Below are 27,229 nucleotides of genomic sequence, written 5' to 3' on the forward strand. Positions count from 1 at the left end.
AAATGAAGTTCATGCATATATTTAAGGTGTGTACGTAACTAATGAGGAGGTACTGAATAGACTTGGGGCGAAGGGGAATTTGTGTCACAACTTGACTAGACGAAGGTATCGGTTGGTAGGACATGTCCTGAGGCATCAAGAGATCACCAATTTAGTACTGGAAGGCAGCGAGGAGGGTAAAAATCGTAGAGGGAGACCAAGAGGTGAATACACTAAGCAGATTCAGAATGATGTAGATTGCGCTAGGTACTCAGAATGAGATTTTCACTCTGCAGCGGAGTGTGTGCTGATATGAAACTTCCTGGCAGATTAAAACTGTGTGCCGGACCGAGACTCGAACTCGGGACCTTTGCCTTTCGCGGGCAAGTGCTCTACCAACTGGGTTACCCAAGCACGACTCACGCCCCATCCTCACGGCTTTACTTCTGCCAGTGTCTCGTCTCCTACCTTCCAAACTTTACAGAAGCTCTCCTGCGAACCTTGCAGAACTAGCACTCCTGAAAGAAAGGATACTGCAGAGACTGGACCTTTGCCTTTCGTGGGCAAGTGCTCTACCAACAGAGCTATCCAAGCACGACTCACGCCCCGCCCTCACGGCTTTACTTCTGCCAGTATCTCGTCTCGAACCTTCCAAACTTTACAGAAGCTCTCCTGCGAACCTTGCAGAACTAGCACTCCTGAAAGAAAGGATACTGCGGAGACATGGCTTGGTAGAGCACTTCCCTGCGAAAGACAAAGGTCCCGAGTTCGAGTCTCGGCCCGGCACACAGTTTTAATCTGACAGGAAGTTTCATATCAGCGCACACTCCGCTGCAGAGTGAAAATCTCATTCTGGAAACATCCCCCAGACTTTGGCTAAGCCATGTCTCCGCAATATCCTTTCTTTCAGGAGTGCTAGTTCTGCAAGGTTCGCAGGAGAGGTTCTGTAAAGTTTGGAAGGTAGTAGACGAGATACTGGCAGAAGTAAAGCCGTGAGGATGGGGCGTGAGTCGTGCTTGGGTAGCTCAGTTGGTAGAGCACTTGCCCGCGAAAGGCAAAGGTCCCGAGTTCGAGTCTCGGTCCGGCAGACGGTTTTAATCTGCCAGGAAGTTGCACTAGGTACTTGTAGATGAATAAGCTTGCAAAGGATATAGTAGCATGAAGAGTTGCACCAAACCAGTCTCTGGACTGAAGACCACAACAACACGTTTCGAGAAGTAAAACAAGTATGTGGTATGTGCGGCAGATGTAGCCAGTAAATGCCGCTGGAGAGCGTTGCGGTCGCAGAGCACGTTGGTGAACGTCCCCCGCCCTCCCGTGAGAAAGACTCGACTGCGAGAAGATGGAACCGTCACTCACCTTGAATCCCGTGGGGCACCAGTCGACGAAGCGGATGCCGCGCTTGTTCTTGATGGCGGCGATGGCGGCATTCACATCCTTGGGCACCACGTCGCCCCGGTACAGCAGGCAGCACGCCATGTACTTGCCCGCGCGCGGGTCGCACTTCACCATCTGGTTGCAGGGCTCGAAGCAGGCGGTCGTGATCTCGGCCACGGACATGCCCTCGTGGTAGGCCTTCTCGGCCGACACGACGGGCGCGTAGGCCGCCAGCGGGAAGTGTATGCGCGGGAAGGGCACCAGGTTGGTCTGGAACTCGGTCAGGTCGACGTTGAGCGCGCCGTCGAAGCGCAGCGACGCCGTGATGGACGACACCACCTGGCTCACCAGGCGGTTGAGCGTCGAGTAGCGCGGCTGCTCGACGCCCAGGCACCGCCGGCAGATGTCGTAGATGGCCTCGTTGTCCACCATGAACACGCAGTCCGAGAAGTCCATGGACGCGTGCGTCGTCAGCACCGCGTTGTACGGCTCCACCACGGCCGTCGACACCTGCGGCAGTGCAGTTTAACAGAACAGTTCAGCTCGACCACACTTGTACTACACTACTGGCCATTAAAATTGCTACACCACGAAGATGGCATGCAACAGACGCGAAATTTAGCCGACAGGAAGAAGATGCTGTGATATGCAAATGATTAGCTTTTCAGAGCATTCACACAAGGTAGGCGCCAGTGGCGACGCCTACAACGTGCTGACATGAGGAAAGTTTCCAACCGATTTCTCATACACAAACAGCAGTTGACCGGCGTTGCCTGGTGAAACGTTGTTGTGATGCCTCGTGTAAGGAGGAGAAATGCGTACCATCACGTTTCCGACTTTGATAAAGGTCGGATTGTAGCCTATCGCGATTGCGGTTTATCGTATCGCGACACTGCTGCTCGCGTTGGACGAGATCCAATGACTGTTAGCAGAATATGGAATCGGTGGGTTCAGGAGAGTAATACGGAACGCCGTGCTGGATCCCAACGGCCTCGTATCACTAGCAGTCGAGATGACAGGCATCATATCCGCATGGCTGTAACGGATAGTGCAGCCACGTCTCGATCCCTGAGTCAACAGATGGGGACGTTTTCAAGACAACAACCAACTGCACGAACAGGTCGACGACGTTTGCAGCAGCATGGACTATCACCTCGGAGACCATGGCTGTGATTGAAACCCTTGACGCTGCATCACAGACAGGAGCGCCTACGATGGTGTACTCAACGACGAACCTGGGTGCACGAATGGCAAAACGTCATTTTTTTCGAATGAATCCAGGTTCTGTTTACAGCATCATGATGGTCGCATCCGTGTTTGGCGACATCGCGGTGAACGCACATTGGAAGCGTGTATTCGTCATCGCCATACTTTTTTTTGTTATGGTTTTAGTGCGCAAAACTGCTACGGTCATTAGCGCCCGGTCTGTGACTAAGGAAAAGTAGGAAAAGCTAAAAAAACGAAACTGGAAACCAGCAGCAATGGGAGTAAAACTCAAAAATGTGGGGAAACCAAAAACAGAAGGAAAGCTTAAAAAACCACTATAGAAGGGGGGTTGTTTGTCTCCAAAAAGAGCTTCAAATGACTGACGTCATCTCACTGGCACTAATGAACTCGAGAACGCGATCGGCCATACTGGCGTATCACCCGGCGTGATGGTATGGGGTGCCTTTGGTTACACGTCTCGGTCACCTCTTGTTCGCATTGACGGCACTTTGAACAGTGGACGTTACATTTCAGATGTGTTACGACCCGTGGCTCTACCCTTCATTCGATCCCTGTGAAACCCTACATTTCAGCAAAACAATGCACGACCGCATGTTGCAGGTCTTTCTGGCCACAGAAAATGTTCGACAGCTGCCCTGGCCAGCACATTCTCCAGATCTCTAACCAATTGAAAACGTGTGGTCAATGGTGACCGAGCAACTCGCTCGTCACAATACGCCAGTCACTACTCTTGATGAACCGTGTTGTCGTGTTGAAGCTACATGGGCAGCTGTACCTGCACATGCCATCCAAGCTCTGTTTGACTCAATGCACAGTCGTATCAAGGCCGTTATTACGAGCAGAGGTGGTTGTTCTGGGTACTGATTTCTCAGGATCTATGCACCCAAATTGCGTGAAAATATAGCCACATGTCAGTTCTAGTATAATATATTTGTCCAATGAATACCCGTTTATCACCTGCATTTCTTCTTGGTGTAGCAATTTTAATGGTCAGTAGTGTATTGTTGTTGTGGTCTTCATTGCAAATACTGTTTTGATGCAGCCAGCCTACCCCTTGTAACCATCTTCATATCTTTACAGCTACTACAACCTATATCCATTTAAGCCCCCTTAGTGTAGTCAAGCCTTGGTCTCTCTCTACAACTATTCTTACCCCTCACAATTCCCTCCATTTTCAAATCATGCCTAAGGATGTGTCCTGTCAAGGGATCCCTCCTTTCATTGAAGTTGTGTCATTAATTTCTTTTCTCTGTGATTCGATTCAACAGATCTACTTCATTAGTTATCTCATCCATCCATCTAAACTTCACCATTTTTTTTATAACGTCACAACTGAAAAGCTTCTGTTCAGTTGTCTGAGCTGTTTTTTGTCCTCGTTTCCCTTCTGTACAAGGCTACATTCGAGTCACATATTTTCGCAAAACACTACCTAATACTCAGAAAAAAAATAAATGATTGTGTGGCATTGTTGGCCGGAAGACCAAATCCGGGGAAGTTCGGCCGCCGGGTTGCAAATCTCATTTCAGATGACGCCACATTGTGCGACTTGTAGGACGGAGAAGATGACGAGGACAATAAAACACCCAGTCCACAAGCGGAGAAAACCTCCTACCCCTCCGGGAATCGAACCCGGCCTCTCTTCATGGTAGGCAAGCACGTCACAATGCAGCTAAGGAGCAGACACCTAGTATTTCAATTCACTTTAGATGTTAAAATATCTTTCTCGGAATCACTTTCTTTCTGTTGCTAGTCTGGATTTTATGTCTTCTCTACTTTGGTCATCAAAGCTATTTTACTGCCCGAACAAATACTTGCTCTCAAGCATATAAATTCAAAATATTGGGAAAACAGTATGAGTTTAAGGATGTACTTATTGGAATATGAATAGACGTCGATGAAAAGCACAGATCTGTAACAGCTAGCCCAGAAATGTTGGCTAGCTGATCACTTACGTAATAACTGGATGGATCAACCAACTTCTGCACACACTAACAGTGGAAATGGCAGTCTGTGAACTCCACAGATCGCAAAAATCATGTTATTTCACGTTGCGTTTTAATAATGAATATTGAAACTTACGTAGTAATCTTGGGGTTATTTACACTAATGGGTCCAGGCAACCACTGGCAGTAACCGCTCGAATATTTTCCCTGACAGTCTTCTGAGGTTTCGTTTGCTCGAAACTAAAATCAAAGAGCACCGGGACTGTAGGAGTTGAGGAAGATCGTAGCACGGATACGACTCATCTTCTCCAGTACCGTCACCATGCATGCTACTGAGTACCACGCGCTGTGATTATTACGACGTTATCTGGACAAACCACTCAGCAGCCAACTCTATAGCATTAGGAAGTATGTATGTTTAACTAAGGTGTTTTATGTTTAATGTGAACTAACCGAAGATGGCGTCGTTATAATTACATTCGATTAGAAGATTTATTCAAGTACGAATAAGATACTGAAGTAATGGAACAAAGAAGCGTGAATTAGTTTACTAACAGAACAGTGTTGTCAACATACGACCAAAAAGTTTTGTAACAAGAGGAAATAACGTCAGATAAGTAGAAATATGAGGATTGCAACTTAAATGGTGGGGCAACTATTTATTCACAATAGATACAAAAGAGTTACATGTTTGCACCTGTTACTGTCCTTCAAAGCAGTCACCAGCAATGTGTAGAACCTGTTGCCAGCGATGTGGAAGGCGTAGTACACCGTTAGTATATCCTATTCTGTTCATGGTGCGAATGGAGCGGTCTACTACCTGTCGAATCTCTGGAACAGTTCTGAAGCGAATGCCACGAAGTGGTTCCTTTATCTTTAAAATCAAATCAAAGTCACAAGGAATCAAGTCCGGAGAGTATGGTGGATGGTACAGTACTTCCCAGTCCTATCGAACGAACAGAGCAGCCACAGCTTGCGCTGTATGCGCCCACGCATTGTCGTGCAAATTGATGGGTGGGTTGAGCAGAAAGCGTCGCCGCCTCTCTCGCAAAGCTGGTCACAGGTGATGCTCCAAAAACTTACAGTAATACTGTGCGTTGACGGTCTACCGTGGAGGAACGTAATGCGTTAGGATAACACCATCAGTCACACACGAGAGTCACCATAACTTTAGACCGCTCTATTCGCACCATAAACACAACAGGCTCTCCTAACGGTATACTACGCCTTCCACATTGCTGACAACGGGTTCTACACAACGCTGGTGACTACTTCGAAGAACAGTAACAGGTGAAAACATGTAACTTTTTTGTATTGATTGTGAATAAATAGTTGCCACTATATAAGTTCCAACCCTCGTATTATTACTTATTTCGATAAAAAGTTGAGATCTACTTCTGTGGCCGCCTCTTAATCAAGCCGAAAATCTGTTGCCTTAGTGGACAGTCGGGTCTTGTAACAATGCATCTACTGACCACGCGAAAGTCTAAACCCTTACCAGACCAAGAGATTCTTTAGTGTCGCTCACGAGTCCACTACAAGCAGGAGGCGGCTGCACCGGTAGCAGGGGCTGTGTGGCGTGGACTGGGCGGTTTTTCAGGTTAGAGGGTCTCGGGAAAACTCAAGAAGGGCTTCAGTCACAAAGGGTGCAGGCCGAACACAGGAAAAACATAGATACAGAACTATCGGTATAAAAGTTGTAAATTGTCGTAGCTGTGTTGGGCAAGTACCAGGGCTCCAAGCGCTAATAGGAAGCACTGACGCTCAAATCGTTATAGGCACTGAAAGTTCACTAAAGTCAGAGATAAGTTCAGCCGAAATTTTTGCGAAGCAGGTAACGGTGTTCCGCAAGGACAGGCTGAAAACAGTTGACGGTGGCAGTTCAACTTGTCGCGAAATTTGTTCCTGTGAGCCAGTATGGGCAGAGGCCATTCCTGGCAACCGGAATAAAATAACAGTTGGATCCTTTTACCCATCTCCCAACTCATGATACTGAACGGTTCAAAGATAACTTGAGTTTGATTTCAAACACGTACCCGACTATACAGTTATGGTTGGTGGTGACTTTTAATTTACTCACGCTATGCTGGCGAAAATACATGTTTAATTCCGGAGGTACGCATGAACATCATCCGAAATTGTCCTTAACGCATTCTCTGAAAATTATTTCGAGGAGTTAGCTCAAGAGCCCACGCGAATATTAAACGGTTGTGAAAACACACTTGACCTCTTAGCAACAAACAATCCTGAGGTAATAACGAGCATCAAAACGGATACAGGGAATAGTGAACACAGGGTTGTCTTAGCGAGATTGAATATTGTAACCCCCAAACCGTCCAAAAACCAACGAAAAATATACCTATCCAAAAAAGCGGATAAAAATTCACTTGACGCCTTCCTGAGAGACAATCTCCACTCTTTCCAAATTAATAATATAAGTGTAGACCAGATGTGGCATGAATTCAAAGAAATAGTATCGGCAGCAATTGAGAGATTTATACCAAATAAATTAACAAACGACGGATCTGATGCTCCTTAGTACACAAAACGGGTTAGAACACTATTGCAGAAACAGCGAAACAAGCATGCCAAATTTAAACAGACGCGAAATCCCGAAGATTGACGATCTTTTACAGAAGCTTGAAATTTAGCGCGAACTTCAATGCGAGATGCTTATAATAGTTTCCACAACGAAACTTTCTCGAAACCTGGCAGAAAATCCAAAGAGATTCTGGACGTATGTGAAGTATGTTAGCGGCAAGAAACAATCAATGCCTTCTCTGCGTGATAGCAATGGAGATACTATCGAAGACAGTGCTGCCAAAGCAGAGTTCCTAAACACAGCCTTCCGAAAAGCCTCCACAAAAGAAGACGAAGTAAATATTCCAGAATTCGAATCAAGAACAGCTGCCAACATGAGTAACGTAGAAGTAGATATCCTCGGAGTAGGGAAGCAACTTAAATCACTTAATAAAAGCAAGTCTTCTGGTACAGACTGTATACCAATTAGATTCCTTTCAGAATATGCTAATGCAATACCTCCATACTTAACAATCATAGACAACCGTTCGCTCGACGTAAGATCTGTACCCAAAGACTGTGTGTGTGAATTCCTAATGGACCAAACTGCTGAGGTTATCGGTCGCTAGACTTACACACTACTTAATTTAACTTATACTAAGAACAACACACACACACCCATGCCCGAGGGAGGACTCGAAGGAGTAATCCACTAAACTATAAGCCCATACCATTAACGTCGATATGCAGCAGGAATTTGGAACAGATATTGTGTTCTAACGTTATGAATTATCTCAAAGAAAAAGATCTATTGACAGACAGTCGCCGCGCGGAGTGGCCGCGAAGTTAGAGGCGCCATGTCACTGACTGCGCGGCCCCTCCCGCCGGAGGTTCGAGTCCTCCCTCGCGCATGGGTGTGTGTGTTGTTCTTAGCATAGGTTAGTTTAAGTAGTGTGTAAGTCTAGGGACCGATGACCTCTGCAGTTTGGTCCCTTAAGAACTCACACACATTTACAGACAGTCAACACGAATTTAGAAAACATCCTTCTTGGGGGACGCAAGTAGCTCTTAGTCGCTGAAGTGTTGAGTGCTATTGACAAGGGATTTCAGATCGATTCCGTATTTCTGGGTTTCCGGGTACTGTACCACGCAAGCGGCTTGTAGTGAAATTGTTTGCTTATAGAATATCGTCTGAGGTATGTGACGGGTTTCGTGATTTCCTGTCAGAGAGGTCACAGCTCTTAGTAACTTAAAGTCAAGGAGGAAAACATAAGTGATTACTGTCGTTCCCCGAGGTAGTGTTACAGCCCCTTTGCTGTTCCTTATCGTATATAAACGATTTGGGAGACAATCTGAGCAGCCGTCTTAGGTTGCTTGCAGATGACGCTGTCGTTTATCGACTAATTAAGTCATAAGAAGATAAAAAAATTGCAAAACGATTTACAAAAAATATCTGTATGGTGGAAAAATTGGTAATTCACCCTAAATAACTGAAGTATGAGGTCATCCACATGAGTGCTAAACGTAATCCGTTAAACTTCGACTACGCGATAAATCAAACAAATCTAATGGCCGAAAACTAAATACCTAAGAATTACAATTACGAACAACTTAAATTGGAAGGAACACACAGAAAATGTTGTGGGGAAGGCTAACCAATACAGGCAGGACATTTAGAAAATGTAACAGATCTACTATAGAGATTGCCTACACTACTACACTTGTCCGTCCTCTTTTGGAATACTGCTGGGCAGTGTGGGGTTCTTAGAACACAGGATTGGCGGAGTACATCGAGAAAGTTCGAAGAAGGGCAGCACGTTTTGTATTATCGCGAAATACGGGAGAGAGTGCCACTGAAATGATACAGGATTTTGGATGAACATCACTAAAACAAAGGCGTTTCTCGTTGCGGAGGAATCTTCTCACGAAATTACAATCACCAGCTTTCTCCTCTGAATGCAAAAATACTTTGTTGATGTCGATTTACATAGGGCGAAACATCACGATGATAAAATAAGAGAAATCAGAGCTCGCACGGAAAGTTACAGGTGTTCGGTCTTTCCGTGCTCAATAGTACGAGTATATTGTAATAATAGAGAACTGTGAAGGTGGTTCGATAAACCCTCTGCCAGGCACTTGAATGTGATTTGCAGAGTACCCATGTAGATGTAGATGCTACAGCATCCAATAATCGTTAAGCTTGCTGTACGGGCGGACAAAGACTGCAACACGCAAAATACATCACAGAGGATTCTAGGTGTTGTAGTTACACAGAGATGAAAACGTCTCTGCACAATATGAAAGGTCGCAGGGCAGTATCAAGCGCGCAGGAAGAGTACTGGCTCATTTTTATAAATTAAAAGCGTACAACAATGGATGTTCTACAGTATTAATTTATTTCTTTAACTGGTTATTGGCTTGAAAGGCCATCATGAGACTATAGGTGGATGCAGTACGTTCAAATGTGTGTGAATCTCTAAGGGACCAAAATGTGGAGGTCATCGGTCCCTAGACTTACACACTACTTAAATTAACTTAAACTAACTTATACTAAGAACAACACACACACCCATGCCCGAGAGAGGACTCGAACCTCCGATGGGATGCAGTACCGGTGACCAAAATTGAGAAAGATGTTAGCCACGCACCGTGCAAAGGAAACATAAATGTCATCTGTGACAGGGCAATAGTACGAGGGTAATTCCAAAAGTAAAGTCTCCTATTATTTTTAAGTACGTAGACCTGTTTATTTCTACAATGGTTTACATCAGTTTACAGCTTGAACATTTAGCTATTTTTCGACATAATCACCATTTCTGTCGATGCATTTTTGTAGACACTGTGGCAGTTTTTGTATGGCCATGTCATACCAGCTCGCCGCCATGCTGTTCAGAAAGTTATGAACCTCTTCTTTCACCTCGTCGTCGGAGCTGAATCGCTGGGACCACAATTAACGCTGACAGGTACTGTGAGACTCTGAAAAAACTCAAACGGGAAATTCAGGCCGGAGGAGAGGAATGTTGAGCAAGGTCGTACACACTCTCCATGGCAACGCTCGCCCACACATCGCTCGGCAAACCGTTGCTCTCCTGCAACAGTTTCAGTGGAACGTAATCACCAACCCACCCCATGGTCCTGAATTGGGCCCAGTGACTATCACCTGTTCCCTAGGTTAAAAGAACATTTAGCCGGAAAGCGATTCAGCTCCGACGACGAGCTGAAAGAAGAGGTTCATAACTTTCTGAATAGCATGGCGGCGAGCTGGTATGACATGGGCACACAAAAACTGCCACAGCGTCTACAAAAATGCATCGACAGAAATGGTAATTATGTCAAAAAATAACTAAATGTTCAAACTGTAAACTGATGTAAGCCATTGTAGAAATAAACAGGTCAATGTACAGGGTTATTACAAATGATTGAAGCGATTTCACAGCTCTACAATAACTTTATTATTTGAGATATTTTCACAATGCTTTGCACACACATACAAAAACTCAAAAAGTTTTTTTAGGCATTCACAAATGTTCGATATGTGCCCCTTTAGTGATTCGGCAGACATCAAGCCGATAATCAAGTTCCTCCCACACTCGGCGCAGCATGTCCCCATCAATGAGTTCGAAAGTATCGTTGATGCGAGCTCGCAGTTCTGGCACGTTTCTTGGTAGAGGAGGTTTAAACACTGAATCTTTCACATAACCCCACAGAAAGAAATCGCATGGGGTTAAGTCGGGAGAGCGTGGAGGCCATGACATGAATTGCTGATCATGATCTCCACCACGACCGATCCATCGGTTTTCCAATCTCCTGTTTAAGAAATGCCGAACATCATGATGGAAGTGCGGTGGAGCACCATCCTGTTGAAAGATGAAGTCGGCGCTGTCGGTCTCCAGTTCTGGCATGAGCCAATTTTCTGAGGGCTACGCGTGAAACTTGCCCGCACGCATTCAACCGTTTCTTCGCTCACTGCAGGCCGACCCGTTGATTACCCCTTACAGAGGCATCCAGAAGCTTTAAACTGAGCATACCATCGCCGAATGGAGTTAGCAGTTGGTGGATCTTTGTTGAACTTTGTCCTGAAGTGTCGTTGCACTGTTATGACTGACTGATGTGAGTGCATTTCAAGCACGACATACGCTTTCTCGGCTCCTGTCGCCATTTTGTCTCACTGCGCTCTCGAGCCTCTGACGGCAGAAACCTGAAGTGCGGCTTCAACCGAACAAAACTTTATGAGTTTTTCTACGTATCTATAGTGTGTCCTGACCATATGTCAATGAATGGAGCTACACTGAATTTATGAAATCGCTTCAATCATTTGTAATAGCTCTGTACTTATAAAAAAATAGGAGACCTTACTTTTGGGATTACCGTCGTAGCGTAACTGAAAGTGTTTAGCGAAACAGTAAACAAGTGTGAAGGGAACAAACCAGAAAAACATTATGACTGAAACAATAAAGAGGATGAAGCAGAAGGGGAGGAGGACAACATGAGCACAAAATTGCACTCAACTGAAGAGAAGATGTACATCTGATAAAACTACCTAACGGCCTATTCAGCGATTTGAATTAAACTGACAACCGCAATAAAATGAAACAGGAAAAGAGATCTGAAGAATTTTCTGAAAATGTTTTACATTTGGAAGGTGATACAGTAAAAGAGTGAAAGATATATTACACAAGTGTAGCAGAAGTCTCTCTCCTCAGTTGAGTGGTCAGCGCGTCTGACTGCCATGGAGTGGGCCTGGGTTCGATTCCCGGCCGGGTCGGAGTTTTTCTCCGCTCGTGGACTTGGTGCTGTATTCACCTCATTATCATTTCATCTTCATTGACACGCAAGTCGCACAATGTCGTGTCACCTGAAAAATTGGCTATTCGGCGGAGGACTCAGGCCATCAATGCCATACGATCATCATCACAATAAATACGGAAGCTGAGCTATATATCAGTGCTATGAACAATTACTGTCACTGTAAGAAAGATGTACTGTAATAAAGAACCAGAATATATGGAATGTCACAATAAAATGAACACGAGTAACTGTAGGGAAAAGTGGAGGAATAGAATGGAACCGACAGTTTGAGAAGACTTAGAGAAATGTGAAACTTAAGTGAGGTTTAGGAAAGGGAAAATATTAAGGCGCGGGTAATCACTTAACATCGCCAATGGCCTTGCCGCAGTAGTAACACCGGTTCCCGTCAGAAGTGCTGTCAGGTTGGGCTAGCACTTGGATGGGTGACCATCCGGTCTGCTGTGCGCTGTTGACAAATGGGTTGCACACAGCCCGTGTGAAGCATAACTGAGGAGCTACTTGATTGAGAAGTAGCGGCTCCGGTCTCGTAAACTGAAATACGGCCGGGAGAGTGGTGTGCTGACCACATGCCCATCCGTATCTGGCCACGCCTGTGAGCTGAGGATGACTCGGCGGCCGGTCGGTACTGTTGGGCCTTCGTGACCTGTCCGGGCGGAGTTTAGTTTTTTTTAATCACTTAATATCAAGTGAGGACTTTGTGCCTCATCCTTACTGACACGTAGAACTTAAAAAAAAATGTTCGAATGTGTGTGAAATATTATGGAACTTATCTGCTAAGGTCATCAGTCCCTAAACTTACACACTACTTAACCTTAATTATCCTAAGGACAGACACGCACACCCATGTCCGAGGGAGGACTCTAACCTTCGCCGGGACGTGCCGCACAGTCCATGACTGCAGCGCCCTAGACCGCTCGGCTAATCCCGCGCGGCCTGTAGAACTTCCAAGATATTCAATTTTGCCTCTTGCTGTTCGAGGACATGCGACTGTGTCTGGCAACTGTGACCTACATTCGGTACTTGTTCAGTTGATGTGGAGTCAGAAGTTTGCAATCTCTTTGATGACAATGGTCAGTACTACGAGGGTGGTTTGAAAAGTTCTCGGAATCACCACGAGAGGTCAGCGCTAACGCAGCGAATTGTTCAAATGATATTAATTCGACTGTCGCCTGTAAATACGTGCCACGTCATTGCTCTTGGAAGAGAGCTGTGGCGGTGACGTGGCTCTGTTGTTGTTCCCGCGTAGTGAATTGCGAAGACTGAAAAAAATCGAGATTTGAGTAGTGATTAAGCACTTCGCAAAGAAAGGTATGAAAGCAAAGGACATTCATGCCGATTTCCAGAATACACTGGGAGACTCTGCTCCTTCATATTCAACTGTTGTCAAGTGGCCAAATGAATTTAAATTTGGTCGGAAGAGCTTAGATGATGATCCGCGCAGTGGTCGGCCAAGATGTGTCACTGCTCCAGAAACCATTGCAAAAGTGCACAAAATGGTCATGGAGGATCGCCGATTGAAAGTACGTGAAATTGCTCACGCTTGCCAGGTATCATCTGAAAGGGTATATCAAATTTTAACTGAAGAATTAGAAATGAAAAAATTATCTGCGAGATGGGTGCTTTTTTTGTGGTTTTAGGGCGCACAACTACAGTGGTCATTAGCGCCCAGACTAAATTATGAATGCACTGCGAGGCACTATGTTAAAACAGCAACTAAAAAGGACAACAGTATAAAAAGGCACATTAACAGGCACGGGATTACAAGAAAACAGCATAATGAAATGTCCGTAGACAGGTTTGTCAAGTGGATAAAACGAAGAACGCGAGCAGCTGCTCCTGGGTCATCCGCTAAAATTTCATCCAGAATACATGGCAGGCCAAGATCAATATGCAGTGTATTAAAATTCGGACAGGACGTTAAAATGTGGCGTACCGTCAGCAATTGCCCACATAGGCAGAACGGCGCCGGCACAGCCGTCAGCAGATGGCGGTGGCTGAACCAGCAGTGTCCAATCCGTAACCGGGCCAAAACGACCTCCTCCCGCCGAGAAGGGCGTGAAGAGGTCGTCCAAGCCGTGGCGAGTGGTTTCAAGGCCCGAAGCTTGTTTTCAGAAAGTGTAGACCAATCGGCATGCCACAGCGATAAAATGCGCTGACAAATGACCCTGGTAAAATCAGATGAAGGCACACAACAAGAAGCTGTCCGAGGCTGGAGGACCGCAGCCTTGGCCGCGGCATCTGCAGCTTCGTTCCCAGGGATACCGACATGGCCGGAGAACCGTCGTCCGCCAGCTGCTGAAGAGAGCGTTGGATCCGGTGCACAAAAGGGTGAACCGGATACGGATCACTGAGGCTCTGGATGGCGCTCAGGGAATCAGAGCAGATGACAGATTGAAAGTACGTGAAATTACTCACGCTTGCCAGATATCATCTGAAAGGGTATATCAAATTTTAAATGAAGAATTAGAAATGAAAAAATTATTTGCGAGATGGGTGCCGCGACTCTTGACGCTGGATCAAAAACGCATGAGAATGGACATGTCGGAACGATGTTTGGCCCGTTTTAGGAGAAACGAACAAGATTTTTGCACTGGTTTGTGACCACAGATGAAACTAGAGACAAAACAGTCAAAGCAGTGGAAACTTGCTGATTCTCCGCCACCATAGGAAGCAAAGACAAATATTTCGGCGGGTAAGGTCACGGCATCAGTGTTCTGGGATGCGAAGAGGATTCTGTTCGTAGATTATCTCCCCACTGGGCAAACAATTACTGGAGAATACTATGCTAACCTCCTGGACAAATTGTAACAAAAGATACGCGAAAAAGGATAGGTATAGCAAGGAAGAAAGTCATCTTCCATCAAGAAAATGCGCGCCCGCACACATGTGCCGTCGCCATGGCAAAATTAGACGAACCAAGGTATGAATTGTTTCCACACCCGCCTTGTTCACCTGATATGGCTCCGTCAGACTTCTGTCTCTGCCCAAAACTGAAAATTTTTCTTGGTGGACGGAGATTCAATTCAAACTAAGAACTGATAGCCGGAGTTGACAACTATTTTGCAGGCCTGGAGGAAACTCATTTTAGAGATGGGATCAAGGCACTAGAACATCGTTGGACAAAGTGCATTAATTTACAAGGAGACAAAATTGAAAAATAAAAATAGTTTCAGTGATGTAAATACTTTTTTTTCTATTGCGTTCCGAGAACTTATCAAACCACCCTCGTAGTGTGGGTAAGGTGCGCCCGCCCAGTTGGCCGTGCGGTCTAACGCACGGCTTTCCGGGAGGGAAGGAGCGCCGGTCCCCGACCCGAATCCACCCGGCGGATTTGTGTCTAGGTCCGGTGAGCCGGCCAGTTTGTGGATGGTTTTTAGGCCGTTTTCCATCTGCCTCGGCGAATGCGAGCTGGTTCCCCTTGTTCTGCCTCAGTTACACTATGTCGGCGATTGCTGCGCAAACAAGTTCTCCACGTACGCGTACACCACCATTACTCTACCACGCAAACAGAGGGGTTACACTCGACTGGTCTGCGACGTTCCCTGGGGGTCCACCTGGGGCCGAACTGCACAATAACCCTGGGTTCGGTGTGGGGCGGCGGAGGGGTGGAGTGGACTGCGGTAGTCGTCGTGGGGTTGTGGAGCACTGCGGCTGCGGCCTGGACGGAGCCTCTCCGTCGTTTCTAGGTTTCCGGCTAGCATAACATAACATAACATGGTAAGGTGTACCGTATTTCTCTAGAAGAGGGTAGCGTTCCAAAGGACTGGAAAAGGGCACAGGTCATACTCGTTTTCAAGAAGGGACGTCAAACAGATGTGCAGAACTATAGACCTATATCTCTAACGTCTATCAGTTGTAGAATTTTGGAACACGTATTATGTTCGAGTACAGTGACTTTTCTGGAGACTAGAAATCTACTCTGTAGGAATCAGCATGGGTTTCGAAAAAGACGATCGTGTGAAACTCAGCTAGCGCTATTCGTCCACGAGACTCAGAGGGCCATAGACACGGGTTCCCAGGTAGATGCCGTGTTTCTTGACTTCCGTAAGGCGTTCGATACAGTTCCCCATAGTCGTTTAATGAACAAAGTAAGAGCATATGGACTATCAGAACAATTGTGTGACTGGATTGAGGAGTTCCTAGATAACAGGACGCAGCATGTCATTCTCAATGGAGAGAAGTCTTCCGAAGTAAGAGTGATTTCAGGTGTGCCGCAGGGGAGTGTCATATGTCCGTTGCTATTCACAATATACATAAATGACCTTGTGGTTGATGATGCTGTGGTATATCGAGAGGTTGTAACAATGGAAAATTGTACTGAAATGCAGGAGGATCTGCAGCGAATTGACGCATGGTGCAGGGAATGGCAACTGAATCTCAATGTAGACAAGTGTAATGTGCTGCGAATACATAGAAAGAAAGATCCCTTATCATTTAGCTACCGTATAGCAGGTCAGCAACTGGAAGCAGTTAATTCCATAAATTATCTGGGAGTACGCATTAGGAGTGATTTAAAATGGAATGATCATATAAAGTTGATCGTCGGTAAAGCAGATGCCAGACTGAGATTCATTGGAAGAATCCTAAGGAAATGTAATCCGGAAACAAAGGAAGTAGGTTACAGTACACTTGTTCGTCCACTGCTTGAATACTGTTCAGCAGTGTGGGATCCGTACCAGATAGGGTTGATAGAAGAGATAGAGAAGATCCAACTGAGAGTTGCGCGCTTCGTTACAGGATCATTTAGTAATCGCGAAAGCGTTACGGAGATGATAGATAAACTCCGGTGGAAGACTCTGCAGGAGAGACGCTCAGTAGCTCGGTACGGGCTTTTGTTGAAGTTTCGAGAACATACCTTCACCGAGGAGTCAAGCAGTATATTGCTCCCTCCTACGTATATCTCGCGAAGAGACCATGAGGATAAAAACAGAGAGATTAGAGCCCACACAGAAGCATACCGGCAATCCTTCTTTCCACGAACAATACGAGACTGGAATAGAAGGGAGAACAGACTGAGGTATTCAAGGTACCCTCCGCCAAACACCGTCAGGTGGCTTGCGGAGTATGGATGTAGATGTAGATGTAGGAGGTGCTCGCAAGCCGCAGCCTGGTTAACGAAATGATTTAATGCTGTGGAACACAACGACGAGCTAAGTAGTTGTGCCAACCTGGGGGGCCGGATAGACGGCGAACTCGAGCATGCTCTTCTTGGAGTACTCCTGGCAGAGGCGGTCCATGATGAGCGAGGTGAAGCCGGAGCCGGTGCCGCCGCCGAACGAGTGGAAGACGAGGAAGCCCTGCAGGCTCTCGCACAGGTCCACCATCTTGCGGACGCGGTCGAGCAGCGTGCCGATCATCTCGCGGCCCACCGAGTAGTGGCCGCGCGCGTAGTTGTTGGCCGCGTCCTCCTTGCCCGCCACCAGCGACTGCGGGTGGTACAGGTCGCGGTGCGTGCCCTGGCGCACCTCGTCTGCAAGCGCCGACATCTTCCTCATTCAAAACTAAATCAAATTCACTGTAACACTATTTCCTAACAAGGGAACCCCCCCATCGCATCCCCCACAGATTTAGTTATAAGTTGGCACAGTGGACAGGCCTTGAAAAACTGAACACAGATAAATCAAGAAAACAGGAAGAAGTTGTGTGGAACTATGAAAAAAATAAGCAAAATATACAAACTGAGTAGTCCATGCGAAAGATAGGCAACATCGAGGAGAGTGTGAGCTCAGGAATGCTGTGGTTAGCGTGAGCAACTGCGGACGAGAGGTCCTGGGTTCAAGTCTTCCCTCGAGTGGAAAGTTTACATTCTTTATTTTCGCAAAGTTATGATCTGGCCGTACGTTCATTGACGTCTCTGTTCACTGCCGGCACGGTAGCTCAGCGTGTTCGGTCAGAGGGTTAGTTCCCTCTGTAATAAAAAAACAGAGTTAATCGATCAACAACGAACTTAAACGGATGTCTTACGACGTCCTCCCCGAGCAGATGCAATGAACAAAGTCGAACAAAATGAGATGAAAAAAAAACTGTAATAAGTTTAGTGTCTGTGTTTTGTGACCGCACCGCAAAACCGTGCGATTAGTAGACGAAAGGACGTGCCTCTCCAATGGGAACCGAAAACATTTGATCGCAAGGTCATAGGTCAACCGATTCCTCCACAGGAAAACACGTCTGATATATTCTATACGACACTGGTGACGGCATGTGCGTCCCATGACAGGAATATGTTGTCGACCCACCTAACTTGTACACTTGGCGAATGGGTAAAAAGATTCTTCTACCTTGCCCGATTTAGGTTTTCTAGTGGATGTGATAATCACTCCCAAAAAAGTGATGAAAACGTAAGAGTTTTTCACACAAACTGCAACAAATGAATGCAACAGTTTCACAGCCGCACAGTTTTCCCTGTGCTCTGTCAAAACATATGTTTTTAACGTTTTCAAATTTTTCCATGCGTAGACCGTCAAATCCTGCATATGTCCAAGCAAATCTGAACATGTTCTGGAATTTTGGAAAGCGAAGTTCATTATGTGTGAGTGCCTGAACTTTGATAATTGCCTGAAAATAAAAAAATTAAACTTTTCACTCGAGGGAAGACATGATTCAAGGACCTCTCATTCCGCACCTGCTCACGCTAACCACGGGACCACGGCGCTCCTGAGCTCACAGTTTCCTTGATGTTGCCTATCTTTCGCATGGACTACTCAGTTTGTATATTTTGCTTATTTTTTTCATAGTTCCACACAACTTCTTCCTGTTTTCTCAACCGATCTGTGTTTAGTTTTTCAAGGCCAATCCACTGTGCCAACTTATAACTAAATCTGAGGGGGGTGCGATGGGGAGGTTCCCTTGTAAGTAATAGCTCAGTTTATTTACAGACAAACATTTTTGGATGGTGACTACCAATAGCCGTCAAGTAATGTATAAAATGCATGTTTAACCATCAGTTGCTTTTGTTTTAAACCCAAATATCGACCGATTTCACTCGTGGACCATATTCAGGAATAAGGGTTAAAATTGTTTAAGCCACAACATTACATTTGTCATTACTTAAATAATACGTGGAGCAAGTCATGACTGTCAATAAATGACACAAGACTTTTAGAAGCGAACATACTAATAACAGACGTAAAGACCCGCCAGGGTAGTCGAGAGCGCTAATGCGCTGCTTCATGGACTCAGGTAGGCGCGCCAGCCCCAGACTGATTCCGCCCAGCGGATTAACGACGAGGGCCGGTATGCCAGCCAGCCTGGATGTGATTTTAGCCGGTTTTCCACATCCCGCTAGGTGAATACCGGGCTGGTCCCCAAGTTCCGCCTCAGTTACACGACTCAGAGGCATTTGAAAACGTTCGCACTACTTCATGACTTACACTTGATGCAGACAGCTGGGGTACACTACTTCCGTCCCGAGGGTTCGGGGTGGCGTCAGGAATGGCATTTGGCTACCCTCTGCAATTAACACTGCCAAATCCGTAATAACAAAGCTGACCCCGTGTTGGAGCGGGACAAAGGCCCCGAGAAAGAAAGAAATACTAATAACAGACGTAAATAAAGCAGTACTGTTCTTCCTGCACTTAGTATATTTGTTTCTAAAAGTCATGTGACGTATACTGATACTCATGACATGCTCTGCACATTATTTAAGTAATGAAAAATGTAATGTTGTGGCTTAAACCATTTTAACCCTTATTCCTGAAGATGGTCCACGACTGAAACCGGTCCTCAGCTCGTGGTCTAGTGACTAGCGTTGCTGCCTCTGGATCACGGGGTCAGAGGTTCGATTCCCGGCCAGGTTGTGGATTTTCTCTGCCCAGGGACTGGATGTTTGTGTTGTTCTCACCATTTCATCATCATTCGTGACAGTGGCTAGATTGGACTTTGAAAAAAATTGGACTGCGTAAAACTTTGGACTTTGTACGGGCTCTGATACCCGCGCAGTTGAGCGCCCCACAAACCAAACATCGCCGGCCTGGGTGGCCGAGCGGTTCTAGGCGCTACAGTCTGGAACCGCGCGACCGCCACGGTCGCAGGTTCGAATCCTGCCTCGGGCATGGATGTTTGTGATGTCCTCAGGTTAGTTAGGTTTAAGTAGTTCTGAGTTGTAGGGGACTGATGACCTTAGAAGTTAAAGTCCCATAGTGCTCAGAGCCAGCCAAACCAAACATCATCATGACTGAAACCAATCGATATTTGTGTTTAAAATAAAAGTGGCTTATGGTCAAACATACATTTTCTGTGTTTTCAAACTGTTGCAGTCGGCCAACTAATTTCTTAGTGGCATTTTCAAAGCAGATATGAGGATGTGACTAAAGGCAATTCCACACGAATTGATGCTGCAATATAATTCCGTTGAACTAGCTGCTCTTTTCATAAACCTGACATCGATTGTGACCAATCGATCAACTCCAATCGATTGTTCTAGATGAAAACTTTTTTGTAAACTATAAGCTAAAATTCTGCCTAATAAAAGCTGGTTCTGATTTGAAGTTATAGGCACTTTCCGCTACTACAAAAAATTGCTCGAAGATACACGCCCCCTTCCATATCGTCGATTTTACTTGCATTCTTCTATGGTTCACGTTTTCGTATTTGGCTTCTAGTTCAGAGATTATCCTCAGCTTAACTAACACATATTGGAAGTCAGAACAGTCTCTTATTCGCAGAGACGTAATAGGTTTTTTGGCGGTTAGGTTCCATCATCTAATCCTGGAACGTCAGATCAGAGAACACTGATTATCTTAGTGTTGGAATTTTCTCAGAAAAACCTTTTGAAGGAACTTGTATGTTAATAGAAGAAGGAGTTCCAGATACCTCTACTATGATAGCTTCCTTTAAGAAGCGATATTTCAGTTACTACTCGTATTAAAACATCGATAAAGATACATGGGCAATTCTAGTTACACTTAGAAAAAATTCAGTTTCATTTTCATAAACCTCTGACCAAACAGAATCGTCTGATATACATCACACTAACATTGTGTAATTTTTATTTTGGTATTTGTTTAGTAATTTTCGTTTTTATTTGTTTTCAACTCTTCAATCCCCTTTCAGACTGTTTTACTCAATTTATTATACACACAATCTGTATGCAATCAGAATCCTAAAATTTTGAGTGACTCGCGATGTCTTTAAATGCATTGAATGTTCATAATAGCTTAAAATTACATCAAGCTTAAATTCAGTTGATAGGACATATAGGAATTCTGACCTAGGACTTGTCAGTGGCCATGGGAATGGCGTTCACAAGCCAACAGAATAAAAACAGCAGCTTCAGCTGAAGGGCTCACTTGGGCTGCAGTAGAGCAGTATTTGTACGAGCAGTCTTCGCACTCTTGTCTAGCTTTCGAGAGGGAGCTGTATTTTTTTCGCCTAGCATCAAAGTGGCAACACTGAAACACCGAGACAGTTGCGTGCGCTTCACCAGCGTTGTTATAATTTTGGATGCAAATAAAAGACCATTGTCCGAAACTATTGTTTGTTAGTTATAGTGTTAAGATGTGAATGCAGCTCTAATCGGTCGTGAAGCACTCTCCAACGTGAGTTCCCTCGAGCGCCCAGACATGTACAAGCCACATGGTGACAAATCTGAGGTGTAGACTGGATATTAAAGGAATGACAGCCAACGTCTCTTTCTTTACTCCCGCGGACACACACACGCAGTCTTGAGTGCTCTGGCTCTGAGTAATGGGCAGCTCCAAAGCAACGAGTGAGGTGGCAGTAGTAGGCTGCAACAACGGTCCTACGTTCCTGCGGGAATCCGGCAGGGCAGAACGCCTTTGTAATCAATCACAAAAGAGCGCAATGTTGACGTCACTGGGCGACAACACAAATTCACCTGTGTCTCCACGTCACTCCCTAATGGTCGGCTTTCTTCAATTTGGAGATGTCATGGCGGGTCATATGTAACTATTCAGAAATAAGATATCCCATTCCGTACTTACACTGAGGTGACAAAGTCATGGGATACCCCCTGTTATCCTGATGGATGACGGCGAGGGTTGTATGGGCGCACGACGGCAAGGTATTCAGCGCCCGCTCAGTAACAGATTGAGACGGGTGTCAAGAAAATACTCAGAACAATAAGTTAAAACAGAACGTAAAACACAGGTAACAAGGTTGGAAAAATATGTGCCTACCCACATACGTGGGACGAAGCATGCCGCCAGCAGTAAAATATGGACAACACAAGAAGAAAGTGGTAGAGGGAGCTAAAACAATATAGCAGATGGAAGTGGCTGGCTGACCGTGTAGGCTGTTTAGGTTTTCTTATTGGTAACGCCACGTAGCGCTCTGTACGAAAATCACTGGCTGTGCTGTGTGCAGTCTGTGGCTAGTTTGCATTGTTGTCTGCCATTGTAGTGTTGGGCAGCTGGATGTGAACAGTGCGTAGCGTTGCGCAGTTGGAGGTGAGCCGCCACCAGTGGTGGATGTGGAGAGAGAGATGGCGGAGTTTTGAAATTTATAAGACTGGATGTCATGAACTGCTATATACATTATGACTTTTGAACACTATTGAGGTAAATACATTGTTTGTTCTCTATCAAAATCTTTCATTTGCTAACTATGCCTATCAGTAGTTAGTGCCTTCAGTAGTTTGAATCTTTTATTTAGCTGGCAGTAGTGGCGCTCGCTGTATTGCAGTAGTTCGAGTAACGAAGATTTTTGGTGAGGTAAGTGATTTGTGAAAGGTATAGGTTAATGTTAGTCAGGGCCATTTTTTTGTAGGGATTATTGAAAGTCGGATTGCGTTGCGCTAAAAATATTGTGTGTCAGTTTAAGGACAGTCATGTATAATTTTTCTAAGGGGACGTTTCAACCGCAAGGATAAAAGGGAGGAGCCAGCCACTTTGCAATACACTAAAACGTCCAGCCTAAAAGTTTAGGCCAGAGTCCAGACACATCACAAAACTTTAAAACCCTAGACACACACGTCTCATCATTAGCTAAGACGCAGGGCAGATCCCCATCAACTTGTGCTTCTGCCCTTGCATCACGGTATAAAATGCAGTCTGTTAAAATGTGCCGGACAGAGATGTGCACACCACAAGCATCACAAAACGAGGGATCCTCCCGCCGTAATAGAAAGCTATGTGTGAGAGGACAGTGCCCAGTCCGAAGACGCTTGAGGGTCACTTCCTCCAGCCTGAGCAACCAGCAGGAGGAACGCCACGGCCGAGTTGTTGACTTCACCAACAGCAATTTATTGGCCGTCACCGCCAGCCATTCTTCCTCCCACAACTCCATGCACTTCTTGTGGAGTGCAGAAATGACACGCTGTAAGGGAGTAGGACACTGGACCACATCCTGCTCTCTGCAGGCCGCCTTGGCAGCCCGATCGGCCTGTTCATTGCCCCATATTCCTACATGACCAAGCACCCAGCAGAAGGACACCTCCTTACCCCACCGTTGGAGCAAGTACAGTTGGTCATATATTAGCTGGAGCGTCTCCTCAGTTGGGTACAGATTCTGCAATGATTGTAAGGCACTAAGAGAATTTGAGCAGAGGAGAAATCGATTGCCCCGAACACGATTCATCTGCTCCAGTGCCTTCAGGATCGCGTGGAGCTCCGCTGCGAAAACGTTATATTCATCAGGGAGGCGAATCCGGGTAACATGATCAGGGAACACTACAGAACAGCCAAGGAAATTCTCTTGTTTGGAGCCATCAGTGTAAACGACGGTAAAACCGTGATGCACATCTAAAATGTTAAAAAACAGAGATTGGAACGTAAAATCTGATGTACTATCTTTTTTAAAATTAGTCAAATCCTGTCAGACCTCCTTTTGCCCGGCGTAGTTCAGCAGCTCGATGTGGTGTGGACTCAACAGGTCGTTAGAAGTCCAGCGAAGGAATATTGAGCCATGCTGCCTCTACAGCCGCCCATAACTGCGGAAGTGTTGCCACTGCAGGATTTTGAGCACGAGCTGACCTGTCAATTGCGTCCCACAAACATTCGATGGGATTCATGTCCGACAATCAATGTGGCCAAACCATTAGGTCGAATTGTCCAGAATGTTCTTGAAACCAAACCATTAGTGAACAAATGTGGCCTTGTCACATGGTGCACTGCTATCCATAAAAATTACATCGTTGTTTGGGAACACGAAGCCCGTGAATGGCTGCAAACGGTCTCCAAGCAACCGACCATAACCATTCTCAGTCAATGGTCAGTTCAGTTGGACCAGAGGACCCAGTCCATTCCATGTAAACACAGCCCACACCGTTATGGACACACTACCAGCTTGTACAGAGCCTTGTTGATAACTTGGGCCGATGGCTTCTTGGTATCCGCGCCATCAGCCCTTACTAATTAAAATCGGGACTCAACTAACCAGGCCACGGTTTTTCAGTCGTCTAGGGTCCAACCGATATAGCCACGAGCGCAGCAGAGGCGCTGCAGGCGATGTCGTGCTGTTAGCAAAGGCACTCGCGTCTGTCGTCTGTTGCTATATAGTCCAGCCGCGCGGGATTAGCCGAGCGGTCTAGGTGCTGCAACCATGGACTGTGCGGCTGGTCCCGGCGGAGGTTCGAGTCCTCCCTCGGGCATGGGTGTGTGTGTTTTTGTCCTTAGGTTAATTTAGGTTACGCAGTGTGTAAGCTTACGGACTGATGACCTTAGCAGTTAAGTCCCATAAGATTTCACACACATTTGAACATTTGCTATAGTCCACTAAAGCCAAATTACGCCGTACTATCTTAACACATACGTTCGTCGTACGTCCGATAGATTTCTGCGGCTATTTCACGCAGAGTTGCTCGTCTGTCAGCACTGACAACTCTACGCAAACTCCGCTGCTCTCGGTCGTTAAGTGAAGGCCGTCGTATTCTCGGCACACTCTTGACGCTGTGAGTCGCGGAATATTGAATTCTCTAACGATTTAGAAATGGAATGTCCCATGCTTCTAGCTCCAGCAACCATTTCGCGTTCCGCTTCTGTTAATTCCCGTCGTGCGGCCGTAATCACGGCCCCGGACACATTTCCACATGACTCACCTGAGTACAAATGATGGCTCCGCCAACGCATTGTCCTTTTATACCTTGTGTACGTGGTACTAACGCCGTCTGTATATTTGCATATCGCTATCCCACGACTGTTTGTCACTTCAGTGCAAAATGAAAATGAAATTGCTGTTGGTACCTTCCATGTGCTGTAGAGCTGTACTGAGTACACCACAGTTCTCTCAAAGAGTGGGTTCGACCAAGAATTTATTTATTCTTACACCAGAAGGGGAAACTAAAAACATATAATCAAGTTTGTTGTGAAAATAACATTACTATGGATTTATAAAATGTTTTAGTTTATAATTTGTCTAATACATTATTACACTACTGGCCATTAAAATTGCTACACCACGAAGATGACGTGCTACAGACGTGAAATTTAACCGACAGGAAGAAGATGCTGTGAATGCAAATGATTAGCTTTTCAGAGCATTCACACAAGGTTGGCGCCGGTGGCGACACCTACAACGTGCCGATATGAGGAAAGTTTCCAACCGATTTTTCATACACAAACAGCAGTTGACCGGCGTTGCCTGGTGAAACGCTGTTGTGATGTCTCGTGTAAGGAGCAGAAATGCGTACCATCACGTTTCCGACTTTGATTGTAGCCTATAGCGAGTGCGGTTTATCGTATCGCGACATTGTTGCTCGCATTGGTCGAGATCCAATGACTGTCAGCAGAATACGGAATCGGTGGGTTCAGGAGGGTAATACGGAACGCCGAGCTGGATCCCAACGGGCTCGTATCACTAGCAGTCGAGATGACAGGCATCTTGTCCGCATGGCTGTTAACGGATCGGGCAGCCTCGTCTCGATCCCTGAGTCAACAGATGGACACGTTTGCAGGACAACAACCATCTGCAGGAACAGTTCGACGACGTATGCAGCAGCATGGCTGAGGTTACCCTTGACGCTGCATCACAGACAGGAGCGCCTGCGATGGTGTACTCAACGACGAACCTGTGTGCTCGAATGGCAAAACGTGATTTTTTTCGGATAAATCCAGGTTCTGTTTACAGCATCATGATGGTCGCATCCGTGTTTGGCGACATAGCGGTGAACGCACATTGGAAGCGTGTATTCCTCATCGCCATACTGGCGTATCACCCCGCGTGATAGTACGTGGTGCCATTGGTTACACATCTCGGTCACCTCTTGTTCGCATTGACGGCACTTTGAACAGTGGACGTTACATTTCAGATGTGTTACGACCCGTGGCTCTACCCTTCATTCGATCCCTGCGAAACCCTACATTTCAGCAGGATAATGCACGACCGCATGTTGCAGGTCCTGTACGTAACCTTCTGGATACAGAAAATGTTCGACAGCTGCCCTGGCCAGCACATTCTCCAGATCTCTAACCAATTGAAAACGTGTGGTCAATAGTGGCCGAGCAACTGACTCGTCACAATATGCCAGTCACTACTCTTGACGAACTGTGTTATCGTGTTGAAGCTGCATGGGCAGCTGTACTCGTACACGCCATCCGACCTCTCTTTGACTCAATGCTCCGGTGTATCAAGGCCGTTATTACGGCCAGAGGTGGTTGTTCTGGGTACTGATTTCTCAGGATGTATGCACGCAAATTGCATGAAAATGTAGCCACATGTCAGTTCTAGTATAATATATTTGTCCAATGAATACCCGTTTATCATCTGCATTTCTTCTTGGTGTAGCAATTTTCAATGGCCAGAAGGCCAGTAGTGTACTTCTAAAATCACTTCAGAGGAAATTCGCCTTTCGAGTTTTAGGAGAGATACGAGAGCTACAAGCGGGCAGCTAGTTGAGTACAATAACAAAGGCATCATGTACTGACCGATGGTGGTGGGCTCGAGGTCGACCATGACGGTGCGGGGCACGATCTTGCCCGCCTCGGTTTGCGAGAAGAAGGTGGTGTAGCACTCGGTGTCGACGGCCACCTTGTCCGAGGGAATGCGGCCGTTGGGCTGTATGCCGTGCTCCAGGCAGTACAGCTCCCAGCAGGCGCTGCCGATCTGCACGCCCGCCTGCCCGATGTGCAGCGACACGCACTCCCTCTGAAACATGCTCGTCTGTATATGTGCGAATCGAAACACGACGAAAAAGATCTCTATCGAACAGTCCGCGGGTGTACTGACGATCCACGGTGTGCAACTATAGACTGTCAGGATACCCGTGAACTGTTCGATCAGCAACTACACCGTTGGAAACTGAAGAATCACAAAAACAACTTGAATGTTGGTGCGAAGAAACTTCCGCCAGGCACTGCACAGCTACTTGCCGTGTATGTACAAGGTGAAATAGAATAGCGGGAATGTTTGAATTGAGTATTGTGGTATGAATGGGACAGTACTCAAATGGTTTAAATCATGTCCAACGCGAAGAGTGCAGA

General features: G+C 46.0%; 1 protein-coding gene and 1 non-coding gene across 2 annotated transcripts in view; one reads left to right on the forward strand and one right to left on the reverse strand.

The window, feature by feature from the left end:
* The window catches only part of LOC126101216 (tubulin alpha chain-like), a 37,987-nt gene extending 11,084 nt beyond the window's left edge, over positions 1–26,903 (reverse strand). The window contains exons 1-3 of the mRNA XM_049911908.1: positions 26,675–26,903; positions 17,024–17,325; positions 1,339–1,866 (exon numbers count right to left, since the gene is read on the reverse strand). Of these exons, the coding sequence (XP_049767865.1) occupies positions 1,339–1,866; positions 17,024–17,325; positions 26,675–26,903 (1,059 nt within the window). The remainder of the gene's footprint in view (positions 1–1,338; positions 1,867–17,023; positions 17,326–26,674) is intronic.
* Positions 993–1,067, forward strand: Trnas-cga (transfer RNA serine (anticodon CGA)). Its single transcript has one exon. It is a non-coding gene; the product is annotated as a tRNA-Ser (tRNA).
* Positions 26,904–27,229: the final 326 nt, after the last annotated feature.

The sequence above is a fragment of the Schistocerca cancellata genome, chromosome 9 (assembly GCF_023864275.1).
Source record: "Schistocerca cancellata isolate TAMUIC-IGC-003103 chromosome 9, iqSchCanc2.1, whole genome shotgun sequence".
NCBI lineage: Eukaryota > Metazoa > Arthropoda > Insecta > Orthoptera > Acrididae > Schistocerca > Schistocerca cancellata.